At 34.9% G+C, this 22,996-nt stretch overlaps 2 protein-coding genes across 3 annotated transcripts in view; one reads left to right on the plus strand and one right to left on the minus strand.

The window, feature by feature from the left end:
* The window catches only part of Rpb7 (DNA-directed RNA polymerase II subunit Rpb7), a 525,952-nt gene that overhangs the window by 107,259 nt on the left and 395,697 nt on the right, over positions 1-22,996 (plus strand). The gene's annotated exons all lie outside the window — the stretch shown is intronic.
* The window catches only part of LOC136848112 (uncharacterized), a 408,534-nt gene that overhangs the window by 105,287 nt on the left and 280,251 nt on the right, over positions 1-22,996 (minus strand). Inside the window, exon 2 of the mRNA XM_067120338.1 lies at positions 1,707-1,942. Within this exon, the coding sequence (XP_066976439.1) occupies positions 1,707-1,942 (236 nt within the window). The remainder of the gene's footprint in view (positions 1-1,706; positions 1,943-22,996) is intronic.

Consider the following 22,996-nt stretch of genomic DNA (forward strand, 5'->3'; position numbering starts at 1 on the left):
CTCAAGCAAAAGGTCACAGATGCCATTGCCACCATTGATTAGGCTATGCTTCGTGCCCATATAGAGGTGTATTAAATGAGGCAAGAAAAATTTCAATATCTACTCATTTTGTAATAGTTTCCACATATTTGTCTGTTCATTTGCTTTTTGTAATAATTTTTTAAAATTGTAAGGAGACTTTACGGACGCCCTGTGTGTATATATATATATATATATATATATATATATATATATATATATATATATACATACACATAAATGTGTGTGTATTATATATATATATATATGTGTGTGTATGTGTGTATGGGTGTATGTGCAAGTTAGTGCCTGGCTGTCTGTCTGTGCGCGCGCTCGTTTGCAGTGTATATGTATACTTGTTTGCATGAACAGATGTGTAAGCAATATCGGATATGCACAAAGAATAAAAAGTACACTCGCATTCTTCATACCCTAAGGTCAGTGTTCTAAGATGTCAGTAAAAAGCTGAGCGGAACGTGAGACTCTGCGCTTTTACTGAGAATAAATCGAATTTTACGGGTGTCCCGGGATTTTTTGTTTTTAGTTTTTTTTACTTTTTTTTATTTGTGTAACTTTCTGCGCTTCAAGAGCCTTAGAAGTTTTTCAGGAACTTAGAAATAGTTAAAAATGTCAAGGGATCTTTGCGAGCAAAAATAAGCATGTGTTAATATTTATGGTAATTCTTAGCCTATTTTTTAATCTTCTTCGTGGGGTGCGCGATAGAGGATAGATTATTACTGTGCATCCAATACTGAAACAACATGAAAAGAAATACTTAAAAAAAAAAGCCCTTCTTGCCAAAATAATAATGATTTCTGTGCCTGAAAATCATCATCAACAGTAATGTTGCAGAGAAAATGATTTATAAAATCGCACTGAAGATAATTTCCCATTTTTCGTTCATGGAAACCATCGGCGCTAATGTTGGAAAAAGTACCTCCCCCCCAAAAAAGAAAAAAGAACACCACCTGTACTAAAAACATAATCTGTATTTAATCACGTCCATATTTCTAGAATAAATAATTACAAAATTCATTGAGAAAATACCAGTTAAGAATCACTTTCAAGGAACTCTTCTTGTATCATCTTGTATCCCCGTTCACATCCTCTTTCTTCCATCTTACCTTCCACCCTCTCCTAACAACTGATTCATAGTGCAACTGCGAGATTTTCCTCCTGTTACACCTTTCAAACCTCCTTTGCTCTCAATTTTCCTTTCATCGCTGAATGACCTCATAGGTCCCAGCGCTAGACATCATGCGTAAATCTCATATTCCAATCACCTCCACCACATCAACAGTAAATGTTGCAGAGAAAATGTCACAGTGAAAATGAAAAAAGTTAAGTGTACCTTAGTTTTACCAGACCACTGAGCTGATTAACAGCTCTCCTAGGGCTGGCACGAAGGATTAGACTTATTTTACGTGGCTAAGAACCAGTTGGTTACTTAGCAACGGGACCTACAGCCTATTGTGGAGTCCGAACCACGTTATAACGAAAAATGAATTTCTATCACCAGAAATAAATTCCTCTAATTCTTCATCAGCCGGCCGGAGACTCGAACTCGGGCCTAGCGAATACTAGCCCACAACTCTACCGACTCGGCCAACGAGGAGCTGTGAAAATGAAAAGGCGAAGAAAAACTAGAGAACTGGCCTTCTTACCAAACTGCCACCATTTTCACTCACATCGACACTAACTCCCTCGACGGTGTATGTGTGAGCGTCCAGGCACCGGTCGTCCGTCGTGTGCGGCGAGATGCCCGGCTGGTGTCGGTAGAACTCCTGGTCGTCCTTGTACCACTTGAGGGTGTAGAGCGACGCCCCGTTCTCCTCCTCGTAGTCGCATACGAGGCGGATCTCGTCGCCCTTGAGCGCCACTGACGGAACTCTGAGGTCTGTTATGTGGACGCCGGTGATGCGGCCTGCAGAAGAATCAAAATGCCAAGTTAGATATATATTCGTTCATTGAGAATTTCAGGTGAAAATTCAACCGAAAAAATAAGAAAGACAAATAAAAAAAATTGCTTATTTGTAGACTAAAAATTTCAATTGAAAATTTAGTAAAGAAAGCATTAAGAATAATAAAGAATGTATTAAGAATAGTAAAGAGTAGTTAAGCACCAAAACTAAAGAAAATTAGCCAAAAAGACAAGGGAGAGAAGTCACAATAAAATGGTAAATGGACTAATACTTAAGACACGAAAAATGACAGTGGTTATATTGAATGAAAATTTCAAATTAAAATTAACAATTAAAAAAATGAAATATTTCAGTGGCAAACATTTTCTCTTGAATTTCGGAGATCCATTAGGTAAACAGAGAATCAAAAAACAAATCACTTGGATAATTGTGAGTTATGGATTGAGACAAAATTAGCAAAAAAAGATGAAAAGCAGTTGTGAAAAATGTAATACCAATTATATTCACTGAGAATATACAAACAAAATAATAACAAGAAAACGAAAAAGAAAAATGTGAGAATAACAAGTAAGGAAATTTAGTACAGCAGTTTCTGGAACTTCGCACGGTGGATTGGATAAAATTCGTAAACTTTTTTATATCATGAGAACGAGTGACTATGCATATTGATGAAGTGCAAGAATCAAATCTATATATATAGAAATATATATATACATATATATATACACATATATCTACATATATATAAATATATATGTATGTATGCATATAAATATGTACGTACAAACACACACATATTATACATATATATGTATATGTGTATATGTACATATATATTAATATTTATATATACATATACAGTATATATATGTATATAGTGTATACATATATACATACACGCATATATATACACCCATATGTTATATATATATACTGTATATATATATATATATATATATATATATATATATATATATATATATATATATATATATATATATATATATATATATGCATGTATGGATGTAGTTATTTGAGAAGTTCAGAGAAAGGGCTTATTGGATTGTGAAATGGCTGATGTTTACAGATAATACAGTGCTGATTGAAGACGGTGAAAGTGCGACGAAAATGTGAACGTTAAGAGTAAATATAAGTAAAAGGAAGGTCCTGAAGATAAATGGAAACCAGGAGGAAGGAATAATGAACGTTGTAATGGATGTTCGAGGAGCTGAAGCAGTTGATTTGTAAATAGTAATTAGGAGTAGATATAGCGGATAACTTAATGACAGGTAACAGAAGTATTGCCTGTGGAAGCCAAGATTGGACTGTGTGAAGGTACTTAATGAAACAAAAGGGTGAAAGCTGTGGAGGTGATCTCTTTACTTAGTGCATGTGGCATAAAAATAATTGAAGCAGTGAGATACTTAGAAGTTGGAAAAAAAAGTTAGCGTAGATGAAAGAATGAATCAGTTTCGAAATTCTAAGGTACGAGTATAGTGGAAAGAATGTAATGAAATAGTTTGGTGAATAAAGTGTAAAATTTGGAAGTTTGAGGAGGATCAAGAGATGAAAACCTAGAGAGGGCTGGACATATGATGTAAAATATTCATGGGAAAGGAGGTTTTGATGTCTATAAAGAGCGAGAACTCTTAACAGATAAAGGAAGATGGTACAGTATGAATGAGGGGTTCAACGTGCTTCAAACGTGCTCTTTATATGTACTGGGTGTTTTGAAATTAGAGCCCCCCCCCCCTCCACAGAACAAATGGAAAGTTATGAAGTTTTCTGCCATAGCCTATCTCCAAGTGCATTATTTTAAGTTTCTATTAAGCTATTTTTCATTTTACATTTCTTGTATTTTCAGATTGAGTGATGGAGTTAGATACAGTCATGGCTAACGACTCGGAGGAAATCAGATGGATTGACCGAATCTGGGCTATAACCTTCATAGAGGGCAGGGATGCTGGCACATCCTTCATTTCACGTTCCTGGATAGCTAAATACATTAAAAGAGATGAATCATTTGTTAAAAGAAACTGGAACAAAAATCCATGTGACTGTCATCGCAAAAAGAGTGAGAATCTTGGAAGGCCTGAAATCCTTTTTCAGGAGTCAAAAAACATCATAGCTGAGGCAGTGGGTAGACCAAGAAAGCCTTTACGTAAATTGGCGCTTGAACTAAAAACAAAAAGGGGAAAGAAGAGAAGTTATAGTGCTGTATATCGTGAGTTGAAAAAATCTGGTATCAAGCCATTTCATGTTATCAGCAAGCCCAACATCACTCAGCAACAGAGAGAAGACCGTGCAAGGTTTTGTGGTTCATTTCTTAAAGAGTGGGATGAAGCTGACTTTCTCCATGTTGCTGCATCAGATAAATTCTTCATTTATGCAGTCAGGAAGCCAAATCATAAAAATGACATCATTTGGGCTGCAAAGTTGGATGATATCAGCGATGACATGCGCTATCGCCAAGTTGTTTGGGAATTTTTCTCTGTTTCACAGCCAAACGGTTAATGTGGATCATCAAAGAAAAAGAACAGTCATGGAATGGCGAATACTTCAGAGAAGCTGTGCTTAGTGGTGGAGTATTTCATTTCCTCAAAGATCCTGAAAATGTGTTATCTGTTGAAGAAGTCACATTTTTGCATGATAAGGCACCATGTTTCAAGGCTCTTCAGATACAGGAGCTGTTTCGAAACAGTGGTATCGATTTCTTCTCGTCAAGTGAATTTCCAGGTAGCTCCCCTGACCTTAATGTGTGTGAAAACATTGGTAGTATCTTAAAGGATCGTGTTGAAGTGTGCACAGTGAACTAGATGGTATACCAAGCCTCGATGACCTGCGAAGAGAGGTGACCGAAGTGCTCAGGGAAATGAAGTTTGAGTCTCAGCTTTTTTGCGATTTGCTGAAATCATACCCCTCAAGAATGCAGGCTGTGGTACAGGCAGATGGAGGCCACACAAAATATTAAATACTCAGAGAGAAACTTAAATAAATACCTGTTCTGAATTACTTTTGTTTTTGTCTATATCAGATTTAGTTTATGCTGTAGCGGAGGGGGGCCTCTAATTTCGAAACACCCTGTATATATATAAAGCGGCTAATGTTGAAGTTCAGTGTATTTAGGCCTCATGCACGATTCAACAACGATTCCATTGTTTTTCCTTTTGAACCATCAGTTTTTAGGGAAAACAGCATAATGTTAAACATAGACAAACAAACACACACACTCATATATATATATATATATATATATATATATATATATATATATATATATATATATATATATTTATATATATATGTATGTATATGTATATATGTATATAAATAAATGACTGCGTGTGTACCCATCTCTAACATGTTCACGCCGTGTGTAGAAACATGCACACCTTTAACGTGTGTGCGTGAGTCCCTTCTGAAGCTTTTCGTCCTCAGAACGCCAGTTGCCTGTTTGTTATGGAGGAGGTCGTAGGAAGGGAAAAATTAAAACATCCTCACTCACTCTCTTAGTGAAGAGAACGAGCCCCAGGGGTAAAATTCCCCATCTTTATTACGGCATCTAGGCTGCAGACACCGTAAACTAGAATTATTGCTTCCCTGGATGACCGGTATTAAAAGATGACTGCGAAAGATTTTAAAACTTCCTCCTTCGTCGGTTTTAATCGACACCTCGATCTCAGGCGGATAGATGGAGCGACAGATCATGTGTTTGTGTATCATTCTGTTTTTTCGAGGGATAAACAGTCAAAAGAAAGGGCTGGAAAGAGCGTAACACAAAGCCAATGATAACTAATTGTGTTTTAAATGACGATTGAAAGGTAGTTGGATAGAGTATAACGCATTGAAATTTGTTAAATAACTTTTACCTTTTTAAGTTACTCTTAGGCAAGTATACAAAAAATTTTTAAGATAAACACTCAATCAAATCGATAGATACACAGGCAGATCGTAAATAAACGGAAAATTCATGACCTATTTTGCTCTTTTAGGAAATCCAACTGGCTAACATCAGCACGAAAATTCAGCCTTTCAAAGTTGAACAATATCTTCTGTAATAAAATTAATATAATTATTTCCTATGTTGATCATCCTAGTTTGTTAATTCATAGGAAATAAAGGGTCTGTATTAACTGGCAAACTTGCCTAAAATTCTAATAGAATATTGATGCATGACTGCTTAATGATAGACAGGTGGTAATGGTTCAGGGATTTAGTGTGAAATCTCTCTCTCTCTCTCTCTCTCTCTCTCTCTCTCTCTCTCTCTCTCTCTGATGGAAGCGTATGCGCACTAAACGGAAAAACTGCTTGAATAATAATTAGAGTTTGCTGTTGCTGCAGTCTACAATTTGTGGAAGGGTAATACTGTCCTGCCAGTATTTATAAGTAATGAGTTTTTAACCGAGAGGGAGAGAGAGACTATTCGACATCTCGCCCCTCTCCAACTTTAAGTGTTTATTTGCTTTTCGTGTGTGTCCTGGTATGCTTATTAGCGTTCATCATTCTTTAAGTGGATCATCCTGTATTCGTGCTCCATTTTCTCTTGACAGAGCTAGAATATTAAGCATTCTAGGAATTCCCATGCTTAATGAATAAGTCAATACGCAGATGCGCAAACAGTTTCAAATGAAATAATGGTAAAATAAAGGGAGGTGGGTTAAGACTAAACTCGAATGCGCTAATACGATTGGAGACTTTATAGCTTCGCGTGGAGACTCCAAACCAGAAGTAATTAGTTGTGAGAGATGGCCATTCAGGACTGGAAGGTAATGGAGTCGCGATCACAAAGCTAATCGGTGATAATGGAAAAGCAAAAAGAAAGACAGTGATAGATGCCTTAGTCCAATTTATCAGAGACCCACTAATTGATTGTTTTTTCTCATTAGTATCAAATGGAATAGAAGACTTGACATAATTAAATTGTATTATGTTCCTGCTACGTGATTATCCGGTTTCCTGAACAACCCTTGTAACGAATCAAAATACAGAATAATAAGCTGAGGCAAACTAAGACGGTTAATCCTGCGAGAACTCTTATGAAAACTCTTTTCCAAAACCTTGCCAGTGTTCTTCATAAAACACTTTTGTTGAGTATTCTTTCATAAAACGCTTTCGAGAACACTTGTATTTCTTAAAATATTTTTTCCTAAATTGTTTTCTCCAAAACAGGCTTTTTTTCGTATTTTTGTTCAGAAAGCACACTTTTATAGCTATGCCTTTCCTAAAACACTCTTGTCCATAAATGTCTTATAAAGTCCCTTTCCAAAACTTAATCAAATAAACTCTCCTCAGTAAATTCCCATAAAAATCTCTTTTCCAAAAGCGTTCATCAATATCCTCCTTCTAAAACTGTTCTTAACAAAAATAATTCATAGAAACTACTCCTTGCTAAAGCGTCCTGCCCTAAAATTTCTTTCCTAAAACCCTAATTTTGCTCCCTCGTAGGCTAGTGCCATCAGTGCACCTCACGGGCTGCACTGTGGGCATTGCCAAAGGTTCATTGCAGCGTCCCTTCGGCCCTGAGCTGCAACCCCTTTTTATTCCTTTTCCTGTTCCTCCTTTCGTAATATCTTTCTTCCATCTTGCTATCCACCCTCTCCTTACAGTTATGTCAAAGTGCAACTGCGAGGTTTCCCTCCTGTTACACCTTTAAAACCTACCTACCTACTCTCAATTTCGTTTCCAGCGCTGAATGATCTGATAGGTCCCAGCGCTTGGCCTTTGGCCGAAACTCTATATTCCATTCCTAATTTTGCTCTTGTGACACCAATTCAGCTTGGCAATAAATCACTAAGACTTGCGATGCTCATTTACGAGCACGATAAAGATGCGCTTCATTTATCTCATCCGGAATGAATTGATGATGTAGATAATAACTCTTGCAATCATACCTGCAAGTCAGATAATAGTTCTTGCAATCATACCTGCAAGTCAGATAATAGTTCTTGCAATCATATCTGCAAGTCAGATAATAGTTCTTGCAATCATACCTGCGAGTCAGATGCTTTTCTTACTTGGTACCTTAAAATGAACGATAGGATGGAAAAGCAGATGAAAAACGTTGCAAAGCAAAGGCAGTCAAATAATAAGGAACACAGATCAGTTCGGTTTATTAATGTCTCTTTTAACTGAACGATAAGGTTTCGCAAATACGATGAAAGATGGAAAATGAATAATTAAAATGAAAAGAATAATCAAGGAAGGAATGTAAGTCAGCATATTCTTTATTAATTCTTTCTTTTCCCATTCACGATCTTCCATTCGCTACTTCATAAATTTAGTTTTCAAGAAAATAGCTTCTTCTGTTGTAACCTTCTTTTGCGATAAGGAACTCGTAAATGGATTTCTGGCAGGAAATAAAATCTTCCGAGACGTACATTAAAAAGAACAGTTTTACTTTAGAACCCGAGTTTTTTTTAAACAAGATAAACTAGAAATTCCTAAAGAAATAATTTCAGTAATACTTGAAAATTATCAATCTACCCAAAATTTGCAAAAGTTTTCACTTCTATGCCAATAAACATTACCTGTGCCCCTCCAAGATGCAAACTGTAAGCCTTCACTCCAATTTAGATTAAGATTGGAGTAAGAGAAACGCTTCTTTAACTCCAGAGTAGTCTCATACTCATTTCCACAGAATGCAACACGTTACCTTCACAGAGCCGTAAAGTAAAAGACGTAAATAAACAAGTAAAACATGCGACGAAGTCTCTTCAACGCAATCGAGTTTCCTGTACAACATATAATGCTGTATGGGCCGCGGCCCATGAAACTTTCAGCCACGGTGGTGGCCCGTCCTATAGCGATGCCAGACGCACGATCATGGCTAACTTTAACCGTAAATAAAATAAAAACTACTAAGGCTAGAGGGCTACACTTTGGTATGTTTGATGATTGGAGGATGGATGATCAGCATACCAATTTGCAGCCCTCTAGTCTCAAGAATTTTTAAGATCTGAGGGCGGACAGAAAAAGTGCGGACGGACGGACAAAGTCATCTCAATAGTTTTCTATTACAGAAAACTAAAACTAACAGTCCCTTTGGAAGGAATTGCCTATAAATCACATGAAAACAGAAATAAACATCGACATCTTTTCAGTGGTAGTGGGTACTGTTTCTGCTCAAATTTGAGAACTAAGTGACCAATCGATATACTTGAATGAGATGCGTACTCGCTGTTAACTTCTTTACCAAGCTTATAAGAGTACATTATAATACTTTTGGCTGAGGATCATAATGATATAACTCTTAGATTAATCTTTCTTTATGCGTTGCCTGTTCATTCAGGTAACGAAGTTGTTTTGCATTATGGATACATAATATTGTGGACTGTAATATCATTCATCGTTTTCATCTGTTATCATCTTAGTCGTAATCTGATGAACTTCTTTTCATGTTAACTGTAAATACGATTTAAAAAAAAACTTCACTTGGGTCTTGCCAGAAATTTGCAGGAAATTCATTCTGACATATTCCGGCAATTCGTAACATTTCGGGGAATTAAAACAACGCACAGCATTCAGGAGCAGAGAGGATAATTAAGCAGTTTGCTTATACTGAGGATAAATGTTAGTATTTTGATTGAATAAATCAAAACGTTTTATAGAAACTTAGCTCCTCTCTCTCTCTCTCTCTCTCATATATATATATATATATATATATATATATATATATATATATATATATATATATATATATATATATATATGTGTGTATATATTTATATTATATAATGTACACACACACATATATATAATGTTACAGGGAATAAGTGAATGACCAATTCGCTGAGGAACATTTGATCCCCGAGGGCTAGTACTAAACATGGCGAAACAGTGATTCATCTACACTGTTTCGCTGGGGGATCAAATGTCCCTAAGTCATTTCGTCCCCCAGGGGCTAGTAATAAACACGGCTAATAAGTGTAGATGAATCACTGTTCCGCCATGTTTAGCACTATCCCTCGGGGATCAAATGTTCTAAGCGAATTGATCATTTCACATATTCCGTTATACGCAAGCACACGCACATATATATATATATATATATATATATATATATATATATATATATATATATATATATATATATATATATATATATACATATATATATATATATACATATATATATATATGTATACATATATATATATATATATATATACATATATATATATATATATATATATATTATATATATATACACAGCATCAATGGTGCAGCTGCTTCTCTCTCTCTCTCTCTCTCTCTCTCTCTCTCTCTCTCTCTCTCTCTCTCTCTCTCTCTCTCTCTCTCAGGTTTGTAGGTCAATGGATTTTGAAAGGTAACTCTTCTTGCTCTCACTCTTATCTATTTACTTTTAGCTGCCTTTCTTTTTCGCTCTTTCATTTTTACTAGGTTATCTCTCTCTCTCTCTCTCTCTCTCTCTCTCTCTCTCTCTCTCTCTCTCTCTCTCTCTCTCTCTCTCTCTCCTGAATTGTGGCGTCCTGGATTCCAAATAGGAGACACGTTTATTGTTTTATAATCTCGCAACATTTACCCGTTTACAGCACACTGGCGTCTCAGTTTCCCCGTGTATTTGGAATACACGGGCACAGAAGTTCATTCAAATGCAATGTCAATACTTACCTGTCATGCCGCCTGGTTTCATCAGACCGCATTTGAGAATCGGTATCTGGTTCCGTTCAATGCTACGTGCATGAAGCGTGCAATCTAGCAAGCGGGAGAGGAGAGAAAACGATAAAAAAAAGAACGCACCTTATTTGCTCCGGTCTTTGAAATCAACGACAAACCCAACGGTGTGTGACGTATTACTCCACTCACAAATTCTGCCCCTCGTGTATCTTTTTTTTTTTTCTTTTTCTTGAACCCACACGGCCCTACTCTGCTTCACAACACCTCAGGCTCGCTTGGGAGTGTCACATTTTGTATTCACCACCCCCCACCTCTCTCTCTCTCTCTCTCTCTCTCTCTCTCTCTCTCTCTCTCTCTCTCTCTTTTGAAAAGAAAGAGAAGAATCATCGTAATTTTTTCAGATCCTGCAACATACTTTCCAGAGGCTCCCATCCTCCATTTTCCATCCCAAAAGCATCTGGCCATGGTTTTGAAGTTGTCGGTACAGAAAGGAAATATGAACAGAATGTTCGAAACCAACCCGAAGCGAGAAAATGTTGATACTTGATGCATAGGATTCGGTTGGAGCCTTTTCCCTGGGATTAAATAATAATAAAAAAAAAAGAACTCCGAAGCAACGCTGGTACAAAAGAGCTGTTGCTTGTCCTCCTCCGCTTCCTCCCCTGCACACTGCCCACCCCCCTGTCTTCTCCTCGTCCTTCTTCTTTTAGGCCAAAGACAAAATATATATCTTCCTTCGCTGAATCCTTTTTGGTGTCCTTTGTTGGTATTCGACAGGAGTAAAGAGGAAAAGGGGTAGAGGTGGCAGGATGCTTCTGGTTCTCGTAATGGAGTGAGTTCTTAGAGAGAGAGAGAGAGAGAGAGAGAGAGAGAGAGAGAGAGAGAGAGAGAGAGAGAGACTACAGCTAAAGTTCGGAAATTCTACAATGATTTGTTAAGGTTCCTTCGGATACACTGGATGCTTTGAATTAGACATCTGGATTAACGAAAAAACCTATTGTAAATACTGGTTCCATATTCATGCCTGGGTGTGTGGATATAACCACATCTTTTTTTATATATGTAGTGTCTAACAAAATCCGTGTAAATGTGTTGTTCATGATACGCTCTTTCCCCCTTTGGAGGGGGTGGCGCCTTCCAGTTGGTTTCTCAGGGATAAGGTTATTAACTCCACTCGCAGGTGATGTAAATAACTTGCTCATATTTTTAAACTGTTGGTTGGTACCATTTCAGGTGCTGATATAAAGAATAAAATGATCTTATAAACAAGTGAAATAATGTACAGATCAGTCGTGACCAGAGACTTGTGAGCTTGGATGTAGTATATTTGTTCACTAAAGTATCGATTAACGATTTCCCAGACTTTTGTGATGCCCTTGACAGCAGACAGTTAGGTATATCATTCTCTAAGAACACCTTAACAGCATTAATTAATCTATTTCAAATAATACAGATTTAAAATCAGTGGGATATATCAATTTAGAAATTTTGTTGTGGCAGTGTGAAATCCTTTATCACCAGTACTAAGTAATCTACGTAAAATTCAATTAATATTAAGCAATATTATTCCTCCGAAATGTGACTTGGTTTAAATATACTGGTGCCATATGTTTGGCTGGCTAGGGGATGAAGAAGTAAACACATTCTTTAGTCGATTAGGTACGTTGGTGTCAACGATAAAATTTGTGTTGGAGACGTGAAAGATTTTTAGCCTTCCCTTTTTGGATTTCCATACACAGAGCTAATATTGGGTTTAAATTTATTGCATATAAAAACTTACCAATATTTCTTCGTAGCCTATGCACAGTTTTATTTGCCACGTGAATAAGTTAAAGTGATTTTTATTCGCGTTCATGTATGGAAGAGCGCTGCAGTGTATGTATCTCCGAATGAAAGGCAATGAAATAGATGCAATTAGGAATACCCTGTTGTTGTACATGACGATGCATTTAGAAACGCAAAGCAGTCTTTGCTTTTTATAACATCAAGAGAGAACCATACAGTACAAAACCTTACTTATATTGCCATACAGTAAAAACTTTGGTGGTGTTTGTTACATTTAAAAGCAATATCCGAATGAAAAAATGCGCAATTGTAAAGAGAGCTCCTTACACTATCAAAAGATGTGTAAATCATATCGCATGCATATCATTTAATAAGAAGAGATTTTGGTCAAACTGGAATTTTATGTGAAGAGCGAACTAAGCACCAGAAAAAAAAATGCATAAGGCAAGCACAGGAACCCAGCGTTAATTTTCGTTTGTATTAGAGGATGCAATCTTGCAATTGATTCGTCAGGGGCTAGGAAGTTAAGATACACTAATACCTTAGAATATAATAATTGAGTACAGTTTTATAAAAGCAAAGTAATCAAAAGAATAAGAGTATCAGTCGTGGGTCTATTTTTTTCAGGAATTATTAAAAAAATCTCAGATTTTAAGGAGTAGTTTATCTGGCCAAGATAACAGCAAATCGTTGTGCGTATCAACTTGCATAGCAAATGTTCATGTGCAATGTACGATGCCCAGTATTAAAAAAAATGAAATTGCGCAGCCACCAGCTGTTCTGACAGAAGCTTACTCCTTTGCTACAAGCCTGTTGCTAAAAACTTGATCTGTTTGTTGGTTACCTTGTGCTGTGCTTCCCCCCACCCCCCTTTTATATATTGTAAAGCTTTGTTACTGGTTATCAGTCCTCTTGAAGATGGTCTAATAGCAAAACTTGGTCAGTTTTATTTCTTCCTTTTAATTTCAATTGTACAGTCTTGTTTTATTTCTTCTTTTAATATTAAAACAGATATAGCTAACACACACACACACACACACATACACACACACATATATATATATATATATATATATATATATATATATATATATATATATATATATATATATATATACACACACACACTCATATATGTGTGTGTTTGTGTGTAAAAGTAATCCACTGGGATTAATATCTTCAGAAGGAACAGTGTGTCGGCTCGAATGGCATTATAGCTCCATATGAGAGCCGTGCTTCGGCCATGTAAATATAAGGCCTAGTTGCATCAAGTTCCTTTCTGAGATATCCATTCTTGGAATTTACATTTTCGTTTCTACGAACAGCTCAATTGAAAATTAGACTTCTTTGCAATGCATTAATTTTCTGGCAACACTTTCCTTTTTTCTTTTATCAAATAATCTGTCACATATATATCTGATAAAGGATACTTTTTTATAAGATTTAACGATGGTGGCTGTCATAATTTGGTTTTTTTATTGCATTTAACATTTTTGCATCTTTTGTTGTTGAGTATTTTCTTTTGGCAAAACTTCCAAACTCATTGTTTTGCTTTTTTTCTCACCTGGGCTGAAAACTCAAGGTGGGCTTTTACGATCAAAGAGTCAATATACTGGATGTTGTGGAAGAGTTCCAAATAATTATTTACACTTACCTCGTGTGGCTTCTCATTCTTTCAGTTCGGAAGTCTTTCAGTTTTTAGAATTTCCAGTCATGCAGTGTTCAGCATTATGAGTTTTTCGAATTAATTGTAATTCATGTGTTTACGCTTTCTTAGGGGTCTCTATTTATTTAGGGGAACTTAGTTATTGGTTATATATGTATATATTTATATTTATAAAACTCATAAAGATTTTGTGACATTTGTAGTGTTTAATATGAAAATGAAAGGTACCCATTATATACTTATATATATATATATATATATATATATATATATATATATATATATATATATATATATATATATATATATATATATACTATATATATATATATATATGTATGTATGTATGTATGTATGTATATACACATATGTATGTATGTACATATACATATATATATACTGTACATATATATATATATATATATATATATATATATATATATATATATATATATATATATAATTTATATATATTCATATATGTATATGTATGTACGTATATATGTATATATAGATAGATCTAATGAAGGAAACAATAATCCTTCTAGTTTACTAGTTCTTTTGTGTAAATTTTCTTTAAATTTATTTTGTATTCGGGCATAAATAGCAACTGACACTTCATTAAAATCATTATAAAGCCAGCAATTATCTCTTCAGTGGATAAGTAGCCTCAGAATCTTTGAAAATAAAAGCTAGAAATTTTTAAAAAATAGGGCTACATATGCTGCAGAGATTAACCGTCGGTATTCCATATATTATCACCAACAGATTAATGAACATGGGTAAAAAATGGCCATTGAAATTGATGGGTAAAAACTGATAAATGAATCCCATGTTACCTCATTATCCCAAATTAAAATCTAAAATCAGGTGGTTGTTCCATGCATTTATTCAATCAGCCTTTATGCGCTGCTCTGTTTACGCGGAGCGGGATGAGTGAAAGAGTAGGCGATGAAGGGTGGCGATAAATTAAACGGGGAGAACAAGTAATTGAAAATATTATTAGTAAGTTAATGACAGTAATAATGCATTTACTATAAGGTACGTTCGCTATGGACAGCTGAAAGGGACAGTAGAAGGAGATGTACAGCGATGAAGATGAAAACATTTTTCCTTTTACTTGGAAGAAGAAGAGGGAAAATCAGATAAAATCATATGGCAAGGTGCACAGGGAAGGAAACCTATGATGAACGCTTACCTTTATGGGCTGCAGTTAACATTTCAGAATGTTCACGTTCAATTATGTCTTAAAAAGGGTTAAGAATAAGAAAAAGATGCTTTGTGATTTCGATGAATTTATTGCTTCTTTATATATTTCTTTGGGCAGTTTGTAAAGTTAGTTTTCATGCTACAATACCCATTATGATGTCATAATAAGGCTGAATTGTTCTCATATATTGCAATGTATCTTGGCAAGCAAAATGAGAGGGTGGTCTGGCACCGGTGAGTTTTGGCCTGAATGGCAAATGACAGCATGATTAGACGGAGTTAGGACAAATAAAAATTTCTTACACTGATGTAAAGAAATGTTTGCTGAAATCAAACTAATAGCGAAATAAAACCCTTTTGTGCCTGATAAAATATCGATGAATAATTTATTGTTATTTATGCCAACCTTTGATGGTATACAGTAGGTACGCTATATTTATATTTAAATTTAAGATTAAATCCATTATTTTACTGGTAATTGTTTTCATTTATTGCATGGGGCCAAGACAGGGGATGATTTCTACCTTGGCCTTATTTTGACCTATAATTTCTAACATTCAGGAACCACTGAGGTTGAGAAAGTAACATGCACAATATATAACACTTTGCATATTATAAGTATTATGAAACGACAGCGCTTTCTAGATTTAGCTGTACCCAACTGCAACCCAATGCATTCGTTCCGGTATTTGTATGTATTTACAACATATATTTTTACAGTTTATATTTTCAGCATATCTCTATAAATATAAACCACCAAATCCCGTAAATTAATGAACACTGTGGCAAGGATGGCATTCTTTTTCTATGTCCTTCCTGCTTTGGATCAGTAAGTGCATAACATTTCCCCAATTTAATGTTCTCATTTTCGTCCCATTTCCTTCATGCTGTTTGTCTTTGGGATTAATTATGATTATTGGCGTTAGCATTATTGTCAGGTGATGCCTGTTCATCGCTCCCCACCTGGGTCGGTAGCTTGTTGACAACATCCGATCCTGGCTTCCATCCGTTTGGTTAGTCTGATTGCTGGCCGTAGCCCTCTCAGTTCTGTGAGATCTAGTAACATCGTTAAGAAGTTCTTAATTTTTCTCCATCTTTATTCTTGGAAGTAATTTTATCTTCGCAGTTTTACGTCCGCTAGGTGGTTGTGAGACTTGCTGCATGTAGGAAGGCCGCCATGTCATTCAGCAGCTTCCTGCGCCTTTATTATTATTAATAATTGTGGTAATAGTGCTCGTAGTGCACATAGACCTATGTAAACAGTCGAAAGCCCATCAGCTCTCACTGCACATCTCCACGGAATAGAATGCCCATGTGCAAAATGAGAAACGAAAAGTCCCAAATAGCACCACATGAAAGAACGTCATAATTTGACATTTCAGTCCAAGGCCCAGTGTCCATAGTTGTCAAACATTCAACACGATAAAACTGTTGTGGAGATCTCAGCAAGGTTGGCAGAAATAGGTTTTCTTATTTCAGAAAAAAAAACATGATTAATTAATCTGTTGTGTGGAAACAATAACTCACACGTCACTTAGGGATTATTTTATGGTTATAAGAATTTCCGATTTCAGTATTTTGACAAGCATAAGCCGCCTGGATTACAATGATGTGGATGAGTTTAGCTGGAAAATATTGGAAAGGGCTGCAAAAACTTTCGTAAAAAAGAAGCAGTTCACATTCCCAATGCATTTATCGCGAATAATGTGATGAAGAGGAAAGGAACCGAGAAAAAAGTTACGGGAAAATTGAATTCCAGCTTTTATCCTGACATTAAACCGAGACACATTTAATTCGCGTTTGACGTAATCCTAATTATCTATTCAGTTCACATATATGTCCTATTTATTAAAGCTCATGGCTCAGTTTGGTAAGCAAGTCCTTGATAGAAAATAAATGCTTTAATTCCACCAGTGAATTTAAATTACCGGTTATATTTTATGATGCAGAACATGAGGTCCCTCTGCTTGTTTTTTATGAGTGTGAGGGAATATTATTTAACGAATAGTTTTAATACTTCTCTAGTTTATAAAAAAACAATCAATCAGTTATAACATTCAAAGGTTTCAAGGCAAAATTTTATAAACTAAAGTAACTTTTGGTTGCAGACTTGTAAAGGTTCTTGTGCCGAATAAAGTATGTTTAATTACACATTTATATTGTAGAATAAAAAGGAAGAGAGAAATGTGGCATAGCGATCATTTATGGCTACTTTTGGTCGCATACTTTTGAGAGTTCGTCGATCAAATAAAGGAAGCTAAATACACGTTAATGAAATAATGATGCGTTTCATTTAATGTTCGGTCGGCCAATGCAGTTGATGAATTTTTCGTTATGAATGGGGTTTCTCGTAATTGAATTTGCGAGTTTACTTTAAATCGATGTCATTTATTGATCCATTTAGTATAATAATAAAAAAAAAAACATTCAGCCAACAATCCGTACAATGTATGGAATGTATTCTTTAATATTCATAGTGTCAGATATGCCTTCAAGCCATGAACGTCATTCTAAATCAGTTTTTATTTTTAATAAAAATACAGTAGTATTATGATAAATCAGTATTTGTTTTTAATCAAAATACAATAATATTATGATAAATCGCATTTATTTTTACTCAAAATGGAATAATATTATGAAAAGCATATCATTTGGAGAGAGAGTCCAAATGATTCTCTGAAAGAAGAGGGACGATAAGAAAAAATCAGCAAGTACGGTCCCTGCAAAAAATCGTTGCAAAAAGCTGATCATATCGCTGAAATCCTCAAATTCCATTCCATTTCAGGGACCGAAGTGAACGAGAGAGAGAGAGAGAGAGAGAGAGAGAGAGAGAGAGAGAGAGAGAGACTCTATCATGAAATCCTGGCAAATCTGGAATCCAGAAAAATGGTTCTTTAAAATCTGCTGAGAGGTGGCAAAGGATCAATGGATGTCCTTTTGTACTTCCCAGGGAATCTAGATTTGCCATAACGGCACCGGGAGAAAGAAACGGATATTGTGAAACTTAGCGAAATGTCTTTTCTTCTTCTTTTCTCCTCCTTCTTCTTAGGAGATTCAAGAAAACGACGAGAGAAAGAAAATGCTAGCTAGTAGAAGGCAAGCAAAATTGAACGATGCCCATTTCTGATAAGAAGTTAGGAAATGATTGTTAAGGATACAAGGTTGATTGATTTCTGTAAAACTGCGTCACAGCATCCATGGTTGTCGTGAAGTTTGTGGTGCGAGTATTTGTGAATGGAATGTATCGTTAATTTTTTCAGAGAGATTTCAAAACTGTAAAATATTTTTAAAGCTTAGGATAGAGAAGAAATATGAAAACCGTTTGCATTGATAATGGGCGTAGTAGACTGAATTGATGTTTAGGGTTAATTTTTACATATGAAAATAGAATAAGTGTAGAGGTGAATCAAATAGAAATCAAAGGTCTGGACTTCCTGAAATTCTCTGCAAATTATTTTTATGATTATTGATGTCTCTGCCTTACATGGATAACAGGAATAAAATGAACGAGGTGGTCAGAGTACCAGAAAACTGAGCAACTAGATGACTTTGTTAAAAGTAAGAATTTGTTGAATCTATAAATACTTACTAGGTACTCTGCTTTTTTATTTATGCTTTGAAAAAACGGTTTACTTCACCAACAGACAAATAGGCTTCCGGCATAAAGGCATATACTCAAAGTCCTTCCTCAGGCCGATTATTTTATTTTATCGCAGAAAAACAAATTATCTTTTCTCTCGAAAAGCCTCACTCCCCAGCGATGTCTGTGACAGTGAAACCCCACCCCCACCCTCCACCACCCATCAACCACCAAGAACCCGCTACCAACCAAGGTCCCCTTTCCCAACCAAATCCGTACCAAGTGCTCTCTTGGAAATTCTAGCCTGTGTGATACGAATGCCCATTCGTAGCCATAAAGAGAAACTTAATGGCGACGTTTATTCTTAAACGTAAGAGGAAATCCCCACGTGGCTTCAAATACCAATATTCGCGATTCGGCGTCGAACTCCGCCCCAGATTTCGTTGCCTGCTTCGCTGATGAGTGTGATTGGGGACGCGTCGTTCAGAAGCTATTGAAGCGACGATTTCGCCAAGTTCTACTTATGACTGACATTACGTAAAGTTGTTATGACCCCATTCCCTCTTCTTGGAAAGATTAGAGGTGAAACTGATCAAGTTATGGGCTTCAGACGGAGGTAATAAAGGACTTTAATAACTGACATTTTTATGCGGAATGTCACCAATGGAGATGATTTTTGTACGGACTCCTCATGACAAAAAAAAAAAAAACTTAAAAATTAAGGAAATTAGAGATATGTGACAAAATTACCGAAAAAGCAAAATCGAAACCAAAATTCCCGAAGAAAATATATTTTCAGCAATTTCCTTTTGCAGAGGTCGGTAACGAAAAGTCTTAATCTGGATACTTCCCTCCTTTAAAAGCGTCTTTATATGCAGCCATAGAACCCTTATCTCCAGCGGCGTCTCTATCCGAGCTGATTCTATACGCAGCCCTTATGGACTAAACGACGTTTCTTTCTCTTTTAACCCACGGCAGCCCCCTTTAACGATTTTTTTTTATCCGAACTTTCTCTTTACTTAGGGAACACGTCCAATTATTCCTTAAGGAACTTTCCCTTGGAACTTCTAAATGGTTTTACTTTTATGCATACTTCTCAACTCTTGGGTGTATATATATATATATATATATATATATATATATATATATATATATATATATATATATATGTATATATATATATATATGTATATGTATATATATATATATATATATATATATATATTTTATATATATATGTATATATATGTATAGGATATTTTATATGTTCATGTATATATATATATATATATATATATATATATATATATATATATATATATATATATATATAGGGTGTATATATTTTATATATTCATATATTCATGAAATTTTACGTTGAAATAGTTGTTAAAATCTGTCTTTAACAGTTTAACAAGTGTTTATATAATACATAGCATCTTTTTCAGATAAGTTACACAAAACAGTCATATACGTCTGTCTTTCTTTTCTTAACATTATGGATAAGAACAATTACATACAATTAAAATCTTGACCTAGAAGGTAATGAGCAGATTTGATACCAAATCATTAAAACTATAATCTGCTCAGAATAGTCGTCATACATGTTAAAGGTATTTTCGTATTTACAAATGATTCGCCTGTTGTTTTTCTCCTGCCGCAGCTGTCTTTATAAGGACGAACTTTTCTGAAATTAAATTTTACTAATTTAAGCTTTGTGCGTGGCAAGTATTTAAACATTCTGTCGAGGCCCAGACAACGATCTCACGGCGAGTGAAGAGCATGTTGCTTGAGGCAAGAGCGGAGTGATTTCACGACACACCACCCGCGTGGAGCAAGAATGTTTTAACACTTGTCACTCACAGAGCTTAAATTTTTTAAATCTAACCTGAGAAAAGTTTGGGTCTTAAGACAACTAGGGATTGATTATTCGAAAAGTATGCAGTTCAGTACATCATTTACAAGCTACAACATAGCGCTGTTTGTCCAGATGGAAACAACAGGCTATTGTAAATCAGGGAAAGTTTCGTTCTACTGATATTACTCAGCAAATATGCTCTGATGTGATTTTGTTTCATGAAATCTTCGTGCTCGAAGTAGTTCAGATTTCATCCACGTAATTGAACTGTGAGCTGCTCTTAGGGAAAGTACTACTGGATAACATAGGGTATATATAAACACATGGAAAACCGAAACTATGTTATGTTAAATTGCTTCTTATGCATCAGCGCTAACAGTTTCACGAAAGAAACTTTCCGGGGAATTTACCCAATTTATCAATTATAACCCTCCTAAACGGGGTAAAAACGCATCCAGTATAAAAGTTCATTTTGTAAATAAAAGAAAAACCCCGATTCAGAAGGGCTGCGAAACTTGCCACTAATCTGATGGTTTTGCATATGATGATGAAGTTCCATGTTACGCTGAAGATACATTTTCCAAATGCAAACACGCGCCACTCAGACGAACCCAGCGCCATTATCATGAGGGACTCCCGATAACGAGGACCCGAGTTGCTGGGACAATATATTCACATGAAATTTAATCCCTACAAAGAAGATTTCCTGCCTTTATGTCGTTATCATAAGCTGCTTTCGGCGATCCCATTATATATGAAGACAGCGAAATAGGATAGCCCTCTTTTAATGGGAATTTTAGGAATGCGTAATGGCCGCTTCCGGAGTAATCCTAGTACTTTTCGATTCCAGGCTTTCGGTTGAATCGCGGCCTAGCATACCACTCCTGAGGCCCATTTGGGTACCTTACTCTTTTATACTCAAGGTATATTTTATGAAAAACAAAAACAATAAATTCGTTATGTCCTGTTTTCCCGGGAGTTTAAATAAACTGCTCGTATGTTTCATGCAAATACATCACTCATCATTAGTTGTTAGGACTAATTACAGAGCCAGATCATTTTATCTTTGTTACCCTCATTAGATTTGAGGTAATGAAATGGTACGAAAACTTATTTTTTTACCACCAATTAGTGTATAAAATAAAAAGAATTAATGAGAAAAATCATGACATAATATTAAACCCTTCCAGTTTGAAGGTTTCTCATTTATAATTCACTCGTTCGTCGGGATATAAGATAATAATAATAATAATAATAATAATAATAATAATAATAATAATAATAATAATAATAATAATAATAATAATAATAATAATGGTATAGTTGGGCAAGAATATATAACGGTAATATATCAAACCATTGATTAAATTTACTTATGAATGAAAAGGCAAATATCTTTCAATTTATTTCTTTTTTTTAAAGTAAAATCTTCTAATTAAGAAAAATGCTTCGTAACCTACATTATATATATATATATATATATATATATATATATATATATATATATATATATATATATATATATATATATATTATATATATATATATATATATATATTTATATATATATATATATATACAGTATATATATATATATTTATATATATATATATATATAATTATATATAGATATAAATATATGTGTATATATATACAAGTGTGTATACACATGTGTATACATCAGCATGGATGTACATTCTTATCCATAAGAGCATTTTTTTTTTTTTGCACACAGGCACGTGAGAACGCTTTAATTTTAGCTGTAAAATATGAAATCCGTGAAACAGTCTGCGAGATGCTGATAAATTAGTTTGTTTATTCAAACGTTGCGGAAACTTCGGCCTGACACGACACGTGCCGGAATCGATGACACTCGGTTTTTAAAAAATTCCGAGGTGTAGAATCTGGGAGGAAGCGCAGATAAATAGTTCTCATTTTTGGAGAGAACATTGCGCCAATACATTTCGTCATTTTTCGTGCACGTTGTTAAGTGGAATAATTGGTGTTGGTATTTATAACTTTAGAATTTCACATCCAACTAGTATTGATTCAATTAATACAGAAATTATAATTTACGCTGGTGGCAGTAATTCAGCGTCACTTATACCGATTATTGATTATATGAATAATTATCTCTTGGATAGTTAGAGTCAAACAGGTATTTCAAAAGACATCTGATTATTAAGTTATTTGAGTGATCTTTATCTTTATTATAATGGATGTGTTTCATGATTTTATTGTCACTTCAATACTAAAACATTAAGTTAATTGGAACAGTAATCTGTCGTGTTTAGTAACTGACTGGATAATCATCGTTATTT

This window comes from Macrobrachium rosenbergii, chromosome 2, assembly GCF_040412425.1.
Source record: "Macrobrachium rosenbergii isolate ZJJX-2024 chromosome 2, ASM4041242v1, whole genome shotgun sequence".
Classification (NCBI taxonomy): Eukaryota; Metazoa; Arthropoda; class Malacostraca; order Decapoda; family Palaemonidae; genus Macrobrachium; species Macrobrachium rosenbergii.